The 19,494-nt window shown below is 53.4% G+C and overlaps 1 protein-coding gene across 2 annotated transcripts; it reads right to left on the reverse strand.

Moving 5' to 3' along the window:
- Positions 1–5,189: 5,189 nt before the first annotated feature.
- On the reverse strand, positions 5,190–17,507 carry LOC129343139 (cytochrome P450 2F3-like). Of its 2 annotated transcripts, none has more exons than XM_054999176.1 (9): positions 17,245–17,507; positions 16,515–16,677; positions 16,199–16,348; positions 11,806–11,966; positions 10,045–10,221; positions 8,354–8,495; positions 8,059–8,246; positions 6,821–6,922; positions 5,190–6,396 (listed from the first exon to the last, which is right to left on the reverse strand). In XM_054999176.1, the coding sequence occupies exons 1-9, from the start codon at positions 17,422–17,424 to the stop codon at positions 6,271–6,273; spliced, it is 1,389 nt and encodes a 462-aa protein (XP_054855151.1). In that variant the 5' UTR covers positions 17,425–17,507; the 3' UTR covers positions 5,190–6,270. The 2 variants fall into 2 exon arrangements, with proteins under 2 accessions (XP_054855151.1, XP_054855150.1); XM_054999175.1 differs by having other exon boundaries at positions 6,821–6,962.
- Between the last annotated feature and the right edge of the window lie 1,987 nt (positions 17,508–19,494).

Here is a 19,494-nt window from a genome sequence, read left to right on the forward strand (position 1 = left end):
TCCTTTTGGTCGTGGTGAGTGGTCCTCTTGCCGCCAGCACGGGGAAGCCGGTCAGCAGCTGTGGGTGAATATGGGCAGCCACAACAACCACCAGAATGGGCTCCCAGAGGGCTTCTCCTCAGCAGGGCATGACCGGGAGCGGTTACCACCAGGACCCCCTCCTCGTCTGCATATGGAGATCCTCTGCACCAGCTGGAGGGCAGGGCCATCGAGTGGGTCCTCCATGCACCCACATGTCTGTGGCCAATTGAGGGAGACCAGCCCTGTCCAGCAGGCTGCACGACGCTGGCACAGGAGGGCACTGTAAAGCTGCAGATGCCGTAGCCGGGGCACACCCCCTCCCCACAGCGAGGGTTCAGCTACCTGGACAGCATGGAGTGGCAGGGCACTCCTGGCAGAGCTGGGCGGTGACTGTGAGCCCGTGACATGCCCAGTCAGTGAAGGGGGCTGCCCTTCAGCACTGGGGCTCTCACCGGGCTGCCCCCTCCTCGCAGGCTTCCTGATCCAGGTGCCCTGATTGCAGGGACGTGTGTCCCTGGCCACCTGCTCTCAGGCGGGGAGGGGAGGGAGGGAGGGGTCAACAGGCAGGGGGTATCGCAGCCCACGCATTGGCTGTGCCTTTGCTTGCTACTCCTGCACGTATCGTGGGGGTGACGTGGCTATTGAGGAATGCTGGCAGGGTGGCCAGGGGAAAGGCAGGGCATGTGCTCTTGGCGGTGGCTTCAACACACCTTGTCAGGCTCAGCCGCCCGCATAGCGCTCCCGCGGAAGTCCTTAGAGAGTGGACAAGCGGCGCCAGAGGTAAGTGGGCACATGAGTGCCGACAGCACAGCAGGCCTCGAGACTGCACTGGTACTATGAATGTACAGAGATTGAGAGAGGGAGTGCAAGAAGGGGTGGGCCAGTCCGAGGCTCTCGTGGACCTAATGCTGATTGCCACCTTGTGGTCAGGAAGGAATTCTCCTCCGGGCCACACGGAATGGGGATCCTGGAGGGTTTTGCCTTCCTCTGGGAACAGAGCAGGGCTCACAGGGGGAGTGAGAGGGATAGCTAGGAATCTCCCACGTTGAACAGGGGCTGGACTAGATGACCCCAGGGGATCCCTTCCAGCTCTATGATTCTGTGAATGTGGGCCAACGAGACAGCCCCGCAGACAGCAGCTTGACCACTTCAGCTGTCCTACTCGTGGGCAGGCAGTGATCAGACAGCTCTGCCTGTGACTCTGCGGCTCATCGCTGCAGGTTGCCTAGGCACCGGAGCCTCAGGAGAACGAGAGGGAGAACGAACCCATTTCCCTGGCTTGGTTTCCATGTTCCTGGAGCAATAAATATATGGAATGCTCCTCACCTGTCTCTGCTCTGTTTGGGCTTGGTAAGAAAAGAGTGTTTGGCTCCTGGCCGCTCTCCTCAGTATGGGGGAGCCTGGAGGGTGCCATCAAAGGGCTGGGTCACGATGCAAGGGGCAGACGAAGGCTCCTTGGGTGGGCGCACACCACGAGATCGTTGCTGGCGTCTTGTAAGCCATGCAGGCTTCTTGGCAGAGGTTGGGAAAGTGGATGGAGGCGGCTGGCTGGCTGGCTGACTGGCTGGCTGGGGGGTAGGTGGGTGGGTGGCAGTAAGCCCCTGAGAGCAACAGGAGGCTGCTTCGTGGGAGATTATCAGCCCAAATGCTCATGGGGTGGGAAGCAGCCAACCTGGAAGGGCTGTGGCCGAGGTCTCCACTGTGCCTGGAGCTCTTCCGCCGCTTGCTCCACCTGGTGCGTGAATGGGGCCCGTAGGTACACTGGGTCCTCTTGCTGCCCTATGGCAGAACTGCGGCCAGGTGGGGTAGGTGGTGCCTGACGCTCGGCATGTGCCCTTGTTCCTGTGCTTGGAGGGGGGCGTGGTTAAGCTGCTGTTCCCGACGGTGTGTTGGGGGGGGGGGTGTTGTCTGGCGTCTCCCTTTTCGTTTCCTACTGGGCAAAAGGTGGGCTTTGCCTTTATGGGATCTGACCCCCTCCTCTTCTTGCCTCATCCCCACCCAGTGGTTGGGGTTGCCAGATGTACGCAACAAAAATACCAGACACTCTTGATAAAAACTGGTTGACCTTGCAGGGGCCACGCTGTTTGCAAGGCGGTCTGCTGAGTGGGAGGCAGAGAAAGGGGCAGGCCATGAATTGCCACCACCACTGTGTGCACTTTAGGCCACACCAGCCCTGGCGGGCAGATCCCCCACCAGACGGCCCTGGGCAAAAGTCAAGGATGCCCAGCACATGCCCGTACTTTATTCCCACCCCACTCGTGGCTTTTAACCTACCTGATAGGGTTGTTGTGAGGATAAAATAGATTAGGAGAGAACAGGGTAAGTGCCCTCTGCCTTCATTGCACCCTCGTCACCTCTGGAGTCAGGGCTGCAGGGGCTTCGGGGGGGGGGCTGCTGCAACTGATTGCCAAGGGAGGGCAGAAGGCAAGGGGCAGAATGGGAAAACAGCCTGTGGGATTTCACTGACCGCTTCCTCCTCAAAGCCCAAGAGGCATCCGCCTTCAGCACTCAAGACAGCGACCGCCCATCCCAGGACTGTTTCTCTTCCCAGGGAGCTCCAGGAAGGGTCTGCAGTCGTCAGAGAGGGAAGGGGGAATTTCTTCACTTCCTTTCCCAACTCCAGTTCACAGCCTCTGGGGTGGGGGGGGCATGGCAGCTGCTGCTATTTGTTATACACAACACGTTTTTTCTCGCTCTGTGCCTTTTGCCACCCAGCGTGGCACCAGAGAGATTCCCAACCTTCCTTCTTCACAAGCTCAGATTTACAAATGAATTAACAGACCAAAGGGATTGTAGTCAAGCGGTTTTCGTGCACTATATTTCATTGACCTTGTACGGCCCTGGTTTTCTTCTCTACATTTCCCCATTATTTCATATAGGAACCAGAAAACTCCCAGAGCTTTTTAGACTTGCTTCTAACTAAAGCGATAGAATACGTGTCTTTTAAAGATACCTCTCATTTCTCCCATTTTAAAGCCCAAGAGAAATCTTAAATGAGAAAAATCATCTCAGCTCCACTCAAGCCACTCCCTTGCATAAAGGTATCTAGAAACAGAACCCAAATACTGCCGTTGGAGCTCCGCCTCCAATTGCTACAATTTCATCCGAGTATTAGGCCGAATCCACACTTCCCTACCTTCCGCTTTTCATGTGCATTAATCGCGCTGGATTCTATCCCGCAATGTCCCAGTCTGTGTTCACATCCCTTCTCTTACTGCCGCTGCCTCGCGCTATACTTCGTCCACAATATGGGGCGGGTTTAGAGCTGCCATCACCGATGACAACATCACGTTCATATTTTTTTTCATTTTTTCATCAGATTTCCACTATAGTGTTTTTTTGCTAAATTGCTATGGCGAGGCCACACCCCTATGATGCCTGTGATTGGTTAATGTTATTCTATGCCTTCTTCTTTGAAATCCATTGGACCATTATTCTGGTGAGCTAATTTGAACTGATATTTAAGGTGGGGGAGATCCAAACTCTCCAAATGAGCAGACTAATTATTTGATGCTTGAATGTAATGTTAGAACGATGGATTTCTGCTATAACGGTAATTTCAACAGTTAAAAAAAATTAATTTTAACAGTCACCGATATTTCCAACTGTCCGGCATCCTAAAAATGACATGGAAATGGAAATGACGCCACCCCTTGATGTCTCCGTGGGGATTTTGGAGCACCCTGATTAAGATTTATGGCCGGGATTGTGCAACAACGCTGGGAAAGTCCCCTTTAAAAAGGGGGGGGGAGGGCGGGCAGGCAGGCATGCTGTGGAGAGAGTGGAAAAGCTTGATAATTGCAGGGCAAAGAGGGATGGTGTTCCGGAAAGGCTGCAAACACGGAAGTGGGGTGGTTTGAAGGGGGGGGGGTCTCCTTGTGGAACGCTTGTATTTGTCCACATCCACGGTGAGAACCACGCAAGAGAAGCATTTGAACGCATGACGAATTCGTCTGAGGCGCAAAGATGCGAGAGAATGGCGGGATTGAGGTAAGAGTATGTGAACAGCCCTCTGAGAAGCGAATAATGGGCGGGAAAAAAGCGGAAAACTTGAGACGTGTGGATTCGGCCTTACTAGTATTCGGTTGATCTCTCTCTCTCTCTCTCTCTCTCAAAGATACTTAGAATGTAAGTATTCTCGCAGCTTCACAAATTCTGCTGTGACAAAGGAGCCAAATGGGATCAAAGAGATTCCCTGCCAGGAACTTGCCATCTCATTGGAGGGGGGGCTGCACTCTCCCTGCACTTCCATTGCACGCTGCCATCAGGGGCGGCGCAAGGGTTTCTGGCGCTCGTGACCGGCCGGCCGGGCACCCCACCGCACGCGCGTGATGACATCATCACAGAGCGCGTACGCACATGCCGCCAGCAGCCCCAATCACTGCAGCGGGCAGCTTGGTGAGCGGGTGGCCTGCCGGCGGCGTGCAAGTAGCACTGCCGGCGCAGCCCGTCTAACTCCTCCTGTGTGCGAAGCAAAGGGCAAGGGCAGCCGACGGCCGCCCGGGCCCCCCCAACACACACACATCCCCCCTTTACCTGCCCCGCGGTGTCGCAGAGCTGCAGCCTCAGCGGGGCTCCGTCCACCTCCACCATGGCTAGAAAAAAGAGAGATGGAGTTGGAAGGGGGCGGCGCGGGGCAGGAGGGATAGTAGAGCTCTGTGGCACGTGCTCCCGCCCCCCGCGCCTCCTCCAGCGCTCCCTCCGGCATCCCGCACCTGAGGCCACCACCTACCTGGCCTCAATGGGCGCGCCGGCCCTGGCTGCCATCCCAAGGAGCAGCCCAGCAGCCCCCCCCCTCCCCGTCACCTTGCCTGAACACCCGCCCCTCCCCACGGAACTGAGAGCCAAAGTGATGTGGTGGGTGGAGCATCAGAGTGGGGTCTGGGCAGCCCATCTGTGATTTCTGCCGTGTCTGGGTGATCTGGAAGCAGTCACATGCCCTCAGCTTAAAGCACCTCACAGGGCTGTTGTGAGAATAAAATGGAGGAGACTGATGTAAACTGCTTTGGGTCCCTGTTGGGGAGAAAGGTGAGGTATAAATGAAATATAATTAAAAATAGTATGTGCAGTATAGAGGAATAATACATAGTAATGGGACTTAACAGTTGCAATCTTTATTGCTATATGGATAAATATTTAAAAAGATTAAGTTTTTGTGCACTCTGTATTCTAAGAATTCTTGTAGCAATAAGTTGCAAAATCTTCTTGACCTTATTAACTTTTTCCTCCCCCCTTCTTTCTTTTTGTATCCCTTTTTTACTCAATAAAATAAAATGTTTAAAAAAAGAAAAATGAAATATAACTAAAAATAAATACATAAATCGGAAGCCACACCAGAGCTCCATTACATAGCGGGAGCTCCGCCGCCCTGCGATGGTGCACAGGGGCGGCCTGGTCTTTGCCGTGGCGTCTCCCAGTCATTGCTTCTTACACCGCAGCTGCCCTCAGCCGCCCAGGCGAGTCGCCCAGCCTCCTCCTCTCCCTGGGTCACCAGTTCTGCATTAGGGAGCCCAGTGCCACATGGACAGGACGGTGGGGAAGGCAACCAGGCACGTTTTGTACAGTTTATTGGTTAATGTCACAGGACAGTGCTATTCTAGTCTACATTTTGGAGTCCCCTTTGTAGAAAGCGTTACATTCTCAAAGCATTGCTGGCCCTGCTTCCAAAGAAAGGAATAAAGTTCTGAACATTCAAATGTCCCTTTCCGTTCCCATCATTTGCAGCCAAAGAGAAACATTCAAACGGGATGCTTTTCATCTGACATAGCACAGAGGAACAGTCTCTCTTGACCGCGGAGAAGCTTTTGGCTGTAATGATGTCTGGCGTTCCCAAAAGAGAACTTGCCCAGCATAGCCCGGCCACAGAGGAAGCATCGTCTTGTGTTTTCCTTCAGTGCTCTGGGCACATCTTCTCTATGCACAACCACCCAGCGCCAAGGAATGGGCAGAGCAGGATGGCCGAAGGAAGGAACCCTCCACCCCAGCTGGCAAGATGGGCACTCCTGCCTCATGGCTTATCCCACCACCCTAAGGAAGACCATTCTTTGATGCACCAGGCCGGCCCCCTCCTCTGTTGACTCGCTCTGCCCCCTCCCATGATGACCCTTCTTCATCTTGCTTCAGCCTCCAACTCAGCAGTGGTTTCATGGCCACCAAAGGAAGGGCCGTGGCCCACGGGGAACACTGCGGCATCTCAGCGGGGGACAGCCCGGAATTCATATGGACGAGGGATATTCCCCACATTGCTCGTCAGTGGCGAGAGGTCGATTTCCTCTGGGGGAACCACGGGCTGGAGGGCGAAGCGCTGCACGAGGGTGGTGAGGAAGAGGAACATCTCCATGCGAGCCAGCGCCTGTCCCAGACACGCCCGCTTCCCTGCGGGGAGGGTGGAATTAGAGGCACAGCACAGAAAGGCAGAAACAAAGGCAGCTTTCTGAATGCCTTTGGACAGGAACAAGAGAGAGCAACACGGGTCAAGACCCACAACTTAGATCATGAAGCCAAAATAGCTTTTCCTGGGCTCCTCCTCCCTCCAGCCATCTCTCCGTATCTGGATTCCGGAAAGGTCTTTCTGTACTTCCCTCTGATATCCACTGGGGCCTTACTTGGAAAACCCCAGCTTCAGTTTAACCTCCCACAACACTTAGAAGAAAAATGCAACAGCAATATTGGCTGCATTCTGTGGTGAACACAAGCCGTCCCTCCACAACCTCCTGCTCTTGAGAACGTGGCCAGGGATTCCCACTTGTGTCCTTGCATGACCCCTAACTCTCTTGCCATCATTCAACATAGAACTCACCTGCAGAGAAAGGCGCGAAAGCATCATGCCGACGGAAGACTCCGTCCTCATCCAGGAAGTTGCTAGGGTCAAATGTTTCAGGGTTTTGGAACTGGGCAATGTCTTTATGTACAGAGTAAAGAAGAGGCAGAATGTTGGTGCCCTAGTGAGGAGGGAGGAGGGGAAGCAAGCAGGTGTGAACACGGAGCTGCCCTGCAGTTCAGACAGTTCATCGAGCATCCTAGTAAACCACTCTCCTTGTTGGGTTCTGTAGACTTGCACCCTTTTATTCTGATCTTCTTGTACAGCCTATGACTCTCTAACCATGTTATGTGATGCAGAAGTGCTTCAATCTAAACCCAGACTTCTGTTATTCTAAATTGCATCATAAATCTTTCAAAACTTCTTTTAAACACGGATTGTTCCATGTCTAAATATAAAGAACAAGAATGCTGATTAGGCTTTTCCCATCTCCCGTTACCTGCCGTGATTTGTTCCCATCTCTGGAGACAGTATCAGGCTGTGTCAGAGGTCCCCTCTTCCTTCCTTTGGCTCTAGTGGGGAAGAAAATGCCTCACTCGGGAACCTTTAGGCCCCGTAGGCACCATCTTGTTTTTGAAAGATTTCCATGCAAAATAGAAAAGGCGGTGCACTGGCAACGGGGAAAGCGCAGCTTCCTGTTCCTTCCTCGTTTTTGTTCCTCCTACTGCTGCCAAAGTCATCCATTTGCTTCTGCTGCGGCTGAAATCAGTGCCGTGGGCTACCTTGGTTGAAAGTGCCTCCGGCCCAGGGGAGCTGCTGCACGTAAACTGCTGACCCCCACCCCCCACCCCCCCCTTCAGCAAACAGACATGTGAACTGGGCCTCTGAAACCAAGGTGGCATCTCAGTGCTGTCACACAGATGAGAAGATAGACACGCCCGTGCGACACAGTCAGGATAAATGGGAAGGGGTGAGTCCAGTGTCCTGAGCCAGGGAGAGCTGCACGCAAGGGGGGGGGGCGTTCTGGGAAAAGAGGTGGCAGAATCTCAAGAGGGAAATGAGGGAGAAGCACACAGGATTCTTTGAAATAATATTATTTCCACGTGCTCTTGACGAATATTTTTAAGAGGTGCCGGGACTCCGTTCCACCGCGTTCCCGCTGAAAAAAAGCCCTGGCTGCAAGTAGGCCACTTCTGCCACTTCTACCATCTGCTCTTTCCTCTGAAACTTTCAAAGAAAAGTGAAAAACTTTGAGGCAAAAAGCCTTTTTCATATACCTTAGGGATTACATAGCCGTGAAAATGAGCATCTCTTGTAACAGCATGGGGGAGGCCCATCGGGACGACATCCGCGAAGCGCAGGATCTCATGGATCACGGCATCAGTATAAGGCAAATGCACCCGATCCTCAAGTGACGGGCTACGATGAGGGCCAACAACCCGGAGGATCTCTTTGTAGACCTTGGCTGCGGACAAGCAGAGGAGAAAGCGACAGTGGAACAAGGCAGAGTACAGCAACGCCTGGGCCCGACTTGGCCTTCACATGCCCAGGAGGATAACTTTCCCATCTCACCCTGCATTTCAGGGTACTTCAAGAGGATGAGGATCCCATAGCGAAGGGCGGTGCTGGTTGTCTCAGTGCCCGCAAAGAAAAGGTTGTGGGTGGTCATCACGAGGGAGTTCACATGGAAGTATGTGAGGGGGTCCTCCTTTTCCTACCGGGACAGAGGGAGAGACAACGTCCTATACATGTGCACGGAGATGGTGGGTGATTGACATCCAGAATAAACTTGGCTGTCTGTGCCACTAAGATCTAGAAGCACATCAAGCCCTTGATCATCAGATATGACTTTGGGAATATCTCTTTATAATCTTGTGTCTACTGGACTAGCTGCACAAGAAAGAATTCATTTTAAAATCTGTAGGGCTTTACTACCATGTGGATTTTCTTTGGAAGATGTGACATTTCACTCCTTGAATGAGTCTGAAATGATGGACTGACTTAAGATTGTGTCCTGGTTTCACCCATGGGGCACGCAGGTCACCTGTCAGGACCAGCCAACAGCCCAGGGAGCCCCATGCCACATTGTTTCTAATAATAACAACAACAACAACATTTGATTTATATATCGCCCTTCAGGATGACTTAGCACCCACTCAGAGCAGTTTACTAAGTATGTTATTATTATCCCCACAACAAAACACCCTGTGAAGTGGGTGAGGCTGAGAGAGCTAGAAGCTGTGACTAACCCAAGGTCACCCAGCTGGCTTCAAGCGGAGGAGTGGGGAATCAAACCTGGCTCTCCAGATTAGAGTCCCGCGCTCCTAACCACTACACCAAACTGGCTCTCACTAGTAGAAATGATATTCAGTATGAGACGGGGTAGCAATGTCAGTTCTGCATCCTCCCCCATGCACAAAAATACTAGACATTTATATGTCTGGTATTTTAACTGAGTTCCCCCTGAATAACCCCAATATTACCAGACTGTTCCGATGAACACCAGACACCGGGCAGCCCTACTCAGGGGTCATTTCGTAGAAAAAGAGCTGGAGGAACTTATTCGCATAACTCATTAGCATATGCCACACCCCTTGCCATCACCGGAAGTGTGCCATTTGCATAAGTGATTTGCATATGCCACACCCCCTGATATCACCTATCCTGGCTGTTTTGGACCCAATCCTGGCCATTCAGGGCTGAAATTGGGCCCAAAATGGCAAAAGGGGGCCGAAAATGGCAGAAAATGGGCCCAAAATGGTCAGGATCAGGCCACTGCTGAGTGGGAGAGTGATCTACCACCTGTTAGAGGCCCGATCCAGGCCATTTTGGCCCCAATCCAGGCTGAAACGGGCCCAAAATGGCCAAGAGTCAGGTGGGCGGGGCCACCTGGCATGTGACCTCTTTGGGGAACTGCTGGAACTGTGTTCCTGCGCATTCCCCCTCGAAATGAGCCCTGACCCTACCCATTAATGGGAGCTCAAGGCAGCTTGACAATACCAGTTCTCACCAGCACTACAGCAATTCAAACTCACGCACCAACAACCATTGCATGAAACAGATGTGCATAGCTCCTGCCTCACCTCAGAGATCACTCACTATCAAAAGCCTCAGAGGCAGGTAGAAATGCTGGAGGGAACCGGGACCCCTTCTCTTAGACTCCGGCAGACATGCCAACCCTTCCCTGCCCCTCAGTCCGGAAGTTTTTAGGAACCAGGCAGCAGAATTAGGCCCTCGAGTGTAACCTGATCCCCTCTGCACACCTGCTGCATTTCAAGAAGGAAGCAATCCATGAAATCACGAGGAAAACTGGGGTCCAGGGTCTCTTGGTGCACCTTGACCATGTCCAGAATGAAAAGGCGCAACTTCTCCAAATTCTTGAAGTATCTCTTCTGTGGTGCAGGCAGGTAAGACATGAAACGAGGGAAGACGTTGTACATCTGCAGAGAGGAAGAAGCAACGTCTGGGTCCAGATATGCCACACTTGGGTGTGTGTGTGTGTGTGTCAGTGAGCAGGCGCAGGCGCTTTAGGGAGAGCAGAGGATGCCTCTGCCGGCCGATGGAGCCGGGAGTGCTGGATCCACAGTCTCATTCACTTTTAGCTGAATTTCTAATGAGCACCTCCCCGAAAGAATCAATGAGCATCAGGCCCCACGTACAACCCAATCACCTCCTAAAAGTAAAACACCAGTCAAAGTTTTAAAGAACTCTCTTAAAATTAGGGCATAGCTCCCAATACTCAGTTATTAAAAGCCATACCAAATGATCCCGTTCCCTCTGGAAAATGCTCTTTAAAAATGGTGGCAAAGGTATGAGGAGGAGGAGGAGGAGGAGGAGGAAAACAGATCTGGCAGTTCTGGAGGGTTCCTCAAGGACATCTTGCTCCATTCTGTAGTAGCACGGACACGTCTCATGAAGCAGAAGTCAAGAGGAACTCAGGATGGGGACTGTGGATAGTTCCCAAGGTTATTCCGGGAGCAACTTACAAGTTGTTCCTGGACAATTTCAATGCGCTGTCTTTAAATCTAGCCTCTTAAGGGATCCCACTCACAGTTCAAAGCAGCAGTGCGGGCATGGTTCAGACTGAGCAGATACATCTTTATTTAGCCCGATCTATTGAAGTACAAGCAGTAAAAAGTCATGGTGGCTTTCCATCCTTGCTTGAGAGAGTGAAGAAATTACAACAAAGACAGGAATAGGATAATAAAACTCACACTAAACCAGGAAGATATGCAATTAAAGTCTCAAATGTCTCGCTCTCCTTAGGAAGGAGTGTAGCACTACAGTTCCCATGAATCATATTCTTAAAGGGGCAGCACATATTTCTGATTGAGCCAATACAAAGCTTCTAAGCTGTGGCTAACAGCAACACAACCATTTGTTCAGTCCCAGGTGCCGTGTTCTCAGATATGCTTCTGAGCATGTGTCTGATATTCATGCGTGAGCAATAAGGAGCTATGGAAACGTGTTGTGGGGCCTGCGACCACTGCGAGCACCACAAGAAGGCTCACGGGCAACACAAAGAAGGGGGGAGAGGGAGTGTGATCGAATTTGGCACATCTGGAGGAGATAACCTGGCCTGAGAGTGCACATTTAGGATGAGGCGGCCAGTGAAGCAGGCTGCATCTTTTCCACCCCAACTCTTAAATTCTGCCCACTAGCTCTACAATCTGCCACACAGTTTTCAGCTCCTACATAGTGTTTGCACCACAAAACAAGAGGGGGAAGCAGCACCTGTCGGTCCGCATGTGCCTCTTAGAGGGTTTGTCACTTATAACAAGCCCCGCTGGATCAAACCAAGGGTCCACCATGCCATTTCCCACTGCGGTCAGCCAGCTGCCACCTGGAAAGCTAAACAGCAGGGCCCTGATGTCAAAGGCTGATTTTGTTACCTCCCAACAAGTGTGATGCACAGATAGACAACCTCTGAACATGGAGGTTCCTTTTAGCCTGTGATGGACCTCTTCTCACTGAATTGGTCTCCTGCCCTTTTCGATCCATCTAAGAGAGCAGCCAGCACTCACCTGTCCCCAGCAGGAGCTCAGCAAGTGGAAGTTGTCAATCATCAGACCAACCAAAGCGAGGAATTTCTGGTCCTCATAGTCAAACCGATCCCCGAAGATGATGGAACAGATCGTATTGGAGACGGCGCGGCTTATTAGGGAAGTGGCATCAATGGGCTCCACTGGGGAAACACCCAAAGGCACAGAGTGAACCAGGGACCCCTTGCGAGGGTTCAATGGGCATTTAACTAGGCGTGTGCATTTGTGTACACCTGAGCCAAAAATAAACCCCGAAGTAGCTCTTTTGGGTCAGCTCAAGGATGCCTGAAATGACCTCCAGTTCTCCTGAAATGCCACCAGCGATGATCACTTATCTTCTGGGATTTCAGGACTGGCAAGTTCTGGGAGGGGCAACAGTGGGGAAGAGAAGGGAGGACGTGCCCCCAGCAAACATCTGCTCGGATGTTCCTGCACTCTACATTTTAAAGGCCTCCAAGTCTACCCTCCCATAGAAAATAATGGCCCTGTAAAATGTAAAGGGCTTGCTCACAATGAAACAGAGTTTGTGGGCGGGGGGGGGGGCTTCATCTCTCTCTCTCTCCTCATCCCTTCCCACTTGTGCTGCCCCTGGGAGGGGCACAGCAAAAATAACAAAGCGGCTTTGATTGAACTTCAGGAACCCAGAAAAGGTGCTTGAAATGGAATCCAGCAACACTTCCACAAATCTGGGATAATGAAAAGCACAACCTCGCCAAAATCCTGAAACAAAATGAATATACATATTTTGAAGTCTGCACTCCACTTTTAACTCGCCAGCGTGCAGGCAGCTGTGATGCTGCTGGACTGGATAAGGATATCAACACATTTGACGGAGCCATTCTACGCGGGAGAGCCAAAAGTGCTGCTCAGGTAGTCGACTTGCCTTTGCACCTACGTAGGCCTGAGTGCATGCTGGCACTGTGCCCTGACAGCACCGCTGATGCCCTGCCGCAGCCAGCTGCTAGCGAGCCTCAAGTGTAAAGCCCTGCACCAACATGGGACTGGCAGGGCCAAGGGGGTGGGCTGGGAGTTAGTCGGCTCCCTAAGCCTCTCCAGGCTAGGTAATGCCCCCAAACAGCAGTGGACTGGTAAGCCATGAAAAAGATGGCATAGCACATAGGCTTCCATGCAAAAGAGGAGTAACCCCCCCCCCCCGCCCATGTAAAGCCCCACCCAAATGGCTCAGAGGAGCACAGGATGCCGACTCCAGCCGAGACCAATCCCTTCCAGCGCCGGCAATGGCCAAGCCCCCTCCAGAGCCCCCACACCCTACATAAACCATGGGCAGGCCAACCCTGAACACAGCAAGTGCAGGGCACGGCAGGGGAGCCCCGAGCCAGAGCCCGGTGCCGTGCCCTGTACTTACTGTGCAGTGGGTACTTTGGAAAACTGGGGGAACACTTGGCGCACACACACACACACACACACCCCCGGAGGGACAGCAAAGTCCCAAACGTTTGACTAACTTCTCTCACTGCGGGCCCCAAACAGGTTCCAGAGGCTCGGCTCCAAGGGGCAAGGAGGCACGGACAGGTAAGCAAGAGCGGAAGATCCGCCTGTCCAGCTCCCTCGTCCGCGTCCCTCTCCCCTCATTCCCCTTGCACCTCCCCCGAGAGGGTGGCCTCCACAAGTGCGGCCAGAGGTGGGTTGGGGGAGGGGAATGCTCTGAGCCTGGCCCTCTAGGCACCGTGCCCCTGTCTGACAGTGCCCAGGCAAGCAACTCGACACTGCTGCTCTGGAGGGGGGGAGGGGATGCCTGCAGCCCACCACCGGACTGTTTGCCGACTCCCTCAACTGGAGCCCCCCCTTTGGGCAGAGGTTGGGGGTGGCTGGGAGCTGCCCCTCTGTGCCCCTCAACAAGGTGGCCAGGCCACTCTGGGACTGGTTCCCTGGCAGGATCAAAGCCCAATGAAGCAGCCGCAGCCGCCGCAGCCGCAGCAGCCGCCGCAAGTCCACCTCCAGCGCCCGCGGGGCACTCGCAGGCTGGATGCACAGGAGTTATTTGGGAGAGCAGCAGCAGCCTCTGCCTCAGTGGGGGCTCCCGGCTCCCCCCCCCACATCCCACCCAGCATGCAGCTATGATTCTTCCCAGGGCACTGCAGACTTGGCTGCAGCTGAAACGGAGGTTGCACCCTTTGCCAACGCAGCACAGCTCTCTTCCCTCCTAGGACGAGAGGCCCAGGTGTGTGGCCCCTGCGGTTCCTGTCGCTCCGAGCAGACCCTGTCTCCAGCCTGGCCCCGGGAGCAGCCATCCTCAGGCAGCAGTTGCACCTGGGAGTCTGCCTCGCTCACAAGCATGCGGCGCTGGGGAAGGCTCAGCATCTTACACAAACCAGCGGTCTCTTAATTAGTTGGGGGAATTAGCCTAAAGGAGACAGGGGCCGTTTCCACACTGCTTACCTTCATCCGGAACACCGTGGAACATTGAGAAAAGAACGCAGAAGATAGTGTCGTCTTCTCGTGCTTGTGGGATGGCACTGTTGCCATCTGATAAGCCATGCAGGTTGTTAGTGCATGGGAGTGGGCCACGGGCAACGCACGGGTGCAGCAGAGGGGGAGTCGTGGAGCCACATCCCAGTCAAGGAGATGCATCTGGGGGGGGGGGTGTCATCTAGGCCATCCTGACCCCCTTTTGCCGTTTGCAGGGTGTGTGTGTCAGACCCGGGGCTTTAGCCTTCCTCTTCCTTCTCCCAAGTGAAGGTTGAACCAAGAGCCCCAGCCTTGCGATCCCTGCACCTTTCCACTGAGCCATACTAACAAACGTGGTGTTCTCTGCCCCCCCCAAGACGCAGGTGGTGACATCAGAGTCACCTTGGGGTAACCTCCTCTCCTGGCACTAGGATTGGGGGGGGTGCTGTGAGTTCTAGGTTTTTTCGGCCCCTTTGCTTTTCGGTATTTACTTTTCCAAGGGCGGGGGTGGCTTAGAACAGGAGCGCCTGTGAGTGGGTGGGGCTTTTGCTGCCAGCTCACCTCACCCTGTCTGCTGCGGGGTGTGTGTGTCCCTTCTGGGAGGGGGGGCCTCTCAAGCCAGGCGCCTCTGTCGGGGTGCTGCAGTCACGAGCTCCTTCCACCCTGCCTGCTGGCTTGGGCTGGGGGAGTAGCAATGAGAGGCAGTGGCTGAATTCGATGGCGGAGATTGCCTCCGCCTGCAGCTGCCACTCACAGAGCTGTCAACAGCAACTGTTTTGTGATTCGTGGATGCTGCCCGTGTTTCTGTGGGGACTGTCAGACTATCGATGACAGGATACAGCAGGCAGATCCCTGGACCACTGCAGCAAGACACAGGTTCTTGGTCAAATGGCTTTTATTCAGAAATCAGATCATTTCCATATACAGGTCAATAGGACTAATTTGAAGCAAGGTAGACCTCTAAGCAGCAAGAGTAGAAGTTGATAGGAACGACATCATGTGAGAGAAACTTCTCTTTTGACATTCGAGTCTGCTCCTTTCCTCCCTCCCAACCCTAAACAAAGCTTTGGCACTCTCCTGGTGTGAGAATGTTCCACATATTTGTGATATCAACTTGAGCTACTAGGAAACAAGACATGGCAAAGTCTGGGAAGGAACACAAGGTCATAAACACTGGAAGCTGTTACAGTCCAACATACAAACACCTGTGAACGCCTGAGAAAGAAATAGTTATGACACTAGCAAAGTGATATTGAGTTACAGCAGGATACATATTGTTCAGCACAACAGACTCAAAATTGGCATGGATGGGGCTCAGACATGACAGGGACTGGAGAGCTTGCCCTGCTGCCTGTGCCTGGCCAGGTTTGCCCGTTGGCATATTTTGCTGTGGAAAGTGCTTAAGGAGCAGCCTAGCGCCACTGAGGAGACACGGGTATCTGTACACCTCCACAACAGCGCTTCTTAGGATTGCGCTGTACACTGATGAATTGGCTGGCCGGCACTGCACTAGTTAATTTATTAGATGCATTTTGGTTTCACAGGCGCTCATTAAAGATGCATTGAGAAGGGACCAAAGTTTGTGCACGGACTTCAGATCACACACACACAGATTTGGCCCACAGAGCCACTAAACGTTTATACAGGGCATGGGTGCCGGTGACAAAGCTCCCGTCCCTGCGTCGAGCACAGTTGCTCTCATCTGAGTGGGGGGGAAGTGCTCCATGCCATGGCCCCCTCCCGGGCATCCCACCTGGTAAGCATATTGAACATCCCCCCAACCCACAGTGCTGACCTTTACAGGGGAGCACAGCCCCTCCCGAAAGCGGAAGAACAGCCCCTCCGCCATGGTCAGCTAACACCCCCCCCACGCAACCCCCCACTGTGGCCAGGAGCCTGCTAGGCCACGAACGGCTGCCACCGTCACAACAGGCGTGCTGCTCCCACACTCCCTGCACGCACCCACCTTTGGTCTTGGCCAGCTCTTCCACCACGCACTGGGCCTCCGCTTGGATCCTCTCCTCAAGGCTGCGCCTGCCCATCCCCAAATGGCGTAATGTTTGTAAAGCGAAACGCCGCAACACTTTCCATTTTTCTCCATTAGCAAAAACAATACCTGGGGCCAGCCAGAGAGAACACTGAGGTTAGAGGAATCACTGATGGTTCGGCTCCAGAAGGTGTGCATGCCCGAGAGGCTGGGATCTGTTTGTCATAGATAAGGACCCCCAGAGGAGCCACAGTGGGCAGCCCAGCCTTTCTGGAGGAGAAGCCAAGATGCTCACCATCCCCTTGGGTGAATCGGAATAGAGCTGGGAAGTCGCCGCGCCCGCCAAAGTCCTCGCCTCGGTCCACCAGGGCCTCCTTCACAGCCTGGTAGCCACACAGCACCACGAAAGGCTGGGAGCCCAGGTAGACGGTGTAAACGGAGCCGTATCTCTCTCTTAGCTGGAAAGACACAAGGAAACACATTTTGTCTTACCCTTCTCCAGGGTGTTTTTTTCTGGGGAAAGAGGTGGTGGAACTCAGGACTGCACAATGACGTCACTTTGGGTCAGCTGCAACAAGGGGGGAGTTTTTTAAACTTTAAATCGCCCTTGGTGAAAATGGTCACATGGCCGGTGGCCCCGCCCCCGATCTCCAGGGGGATCTGGGGCGGGGCCACCGGCCGTGTGACCATTTTCAAAAGGAACTCCATCCCACTGCGTTCCCGCTGAAAAAAGGCCCTGCCTTTCTCTAACCACTGTGTACAAACTGAGGCAAAGAAAAACCCTCTACCAGAAATTTTGCAGCAGTACAAGAAATAAAACCATAGCACCCTAGAGAATCAAATTCTGTCTAGCCCTTCTCAGAATGGCTTTGCTGAGCACCTTCCCACAACATGTTCCATCACCCGATCCCTGCCGAACAATCACATTCCAACCCCAAGTCTGTGCTTTGTCCCTCCCATGGCCGTGATGCTCTTTCCTCCAGAAGTAGGGCCGCAAGGCCATTTCACACGAAGGCCAGCCTTACCGCCAAGAGGGACTTGACCATGTTCTTAGGATCCAGCTGGAACAGGTTGCCCACGATGGGGAGCGGGCGCGGTCCGGGGGGCAAGCGGCCCCCTGTGCCCTGTCCTTTCCCCTTCCGAAACAGCAGCAGGCAGGAAAGGCAAATGGCCAGAAGGGCCACCGTCACCGCGCTGAACTCCATGCCAGCTGCCCGGAAGAGAGCCCAGATAAACTACCAAACAGCAGCCGGTCTCGCCCTTTCACTTTTAGGTTTAATGAGTGATAGTGAGGCAATTGGCATCTGGTCATACAAAGAGCTGTGCTTGTTTACAAGACATAATCCCAATCGATATATTCCAGGGGCAGATCCCACAAATAGGGCTGTGCCAAGTATCTGATGATGAAAGAGGAGCCTTCCTGCCAGGCCTGGAGGAGAAAAGGCGCACGCCCTGCACCCACTGATGAAATGTGCTTTCTCTTGGACTATCATCCCCATATACCACAGGGGTCTTCATAGCTGAGCATTTCTAGAGCATAACCAGAAACTTCTTGACTCTTAGAGGTTCCCTGAAGGAGCAGACTCCGCTTTGCCCACAGAGGCAAAAGGGGCAGCCCACTTGGAACTGTTCCTTGGGGGTTCCCAGCTGCTGCACAAAGACACACCCAAGGAACGAGAGACGGGCTACTTTGATGCAGTCACATGGAATCCCCCCTGGTCATTTTGATTACGTAATGCCATGGGGAGGCTACCGTCTGCAGCCCCGCCTGGAATGGAGGTGGTGGGATGTCGTCTGGAAGTCACAGGGAAGGCGCTTGGGAGTTCATTTCTTATCCCCCTCCAAGTCCTGCCAGATCCCGTTGCCAGCTTCCAGTTTGATCCCCAGGTGACAGAGAACAGCCCCCCTGCAGAAAATGGCTGCTTGGGAGGGTGGCCTGGATGGCGTTGTATTCCACGGAGGTCCCTCCCTTGGCCAAGCCACACGCTCCCAACCCAGAGCTGGCAACGCTTTGCCCTCATAACTAAACTCCGAAATTCACATAAGACCAAGGCTCCTGCATGAGATTCCAGCCAGCATGGCTGAGGCGCAAAGTTGTGCTGAGTTCATCAGTGCAGAGATCAATCAGTTCCCTGCCACGCTCAGACCAGAAGTTCTGCTGGACGTTGATCCTGGGATTTGGGGCAGGGACGACAGTGTGGGGCTCAGAAGACTTAACATCGATATCTGGATGTTCCAGTCACAGAAGACAAGAAAAAGCATCTTGGTTCGGCCACACTAACGCTCCCAAATATTCTACCGGGTCAGACATTTCAGAGATCAAAAAGTGTTCCCTACAGACTTAATATTATGGAAGACATGGAAAAAAGTTGGCCCAAAGTTGGCAGCCCCGCAGAACTGCACTTCTGGAAAGAGTGCAAAGCCATGTGCTAAGAAGTGTATTTAACCTGTCTAGGAAAACAGCAAAGGCAAAGAGGCTGCAGAACATGTGCAATGCGCAAGAGAGATCTCCCTTGAGCACCTGAAAAACGGCCCCATATTTGCATTCAACAACGACACTGGAAGCTGACATCTGGGTTTGGGATGCACGGCGAGAGAAGGCACCTTTGGGGGGGAACAGCAGGTTCTGTTGGGGGGACTCTTTGGCTGGATTTCCAAGATGCAAGCAGCCACGGAACAGATTTGTATGGGTGGCATGCTCCAGGGATCAGGGGGTTACGTCTCCATCCAGCACCAGCACCTAACAGATATTGCCCCTGAGCTGCTCTTTAAAAAAAACCCTGTCTTTTCTCTCTATTGGGCTAATAAGAAGTTCAGGAAAGGGGGGGAACTGCCAAGGTTCTCCACTTGGAGCTTTGGCAGTGCTTGGCCACTTGGGGGGGTGGGGGGTGGAGAGTGCCCTCAAGTCACAGCTGACTTATGGCGACCCCTGCTGGGGCTTTCAAGGCAAGAGATGGGCAGAGGTGGTTTGCCATTGCCTGCCTCTGCAACCCTGATCTCTCTTGGAGGTTACTAATCAAGGTCAACCCTGCTTAGCTTTTGAGATCCGACAAGATCAGGCTTGTCTGGGCTATCCAGGTGAGGGCGGCCGCTTTGGTACAGGATTCTAATCTAGACAGACGGTCACGAGGCGCCTCCCAGGGTTTCACTGGCAAAGCAAAAATAACTATATGAAGCCGGCCAAGTTTGTGAGGGAGCGACTGGAGTGGCACAGACAAGCTCTGCCCCCCCCCCAGCACTCCACTCCCTATTCCCTCATCGAAACCCAAACCGGT

The sequence above is a fragment of the Eublepharis macularius genome, chromosome 15, assembly GCF_028583425.1.
Source record: "Eublepharis macularius isolate TG4126 chromosome 15, MPM_Emac_v1.0, whole genome shotgun sequence".
Classification (NCBI taxonomy): domain Eukaryota; kingdom Metazoa; phylum Chordata; class Lepidosauria; order Squamata; family Eublepharidae; genus Eublepharis; species Eublepharis macularius.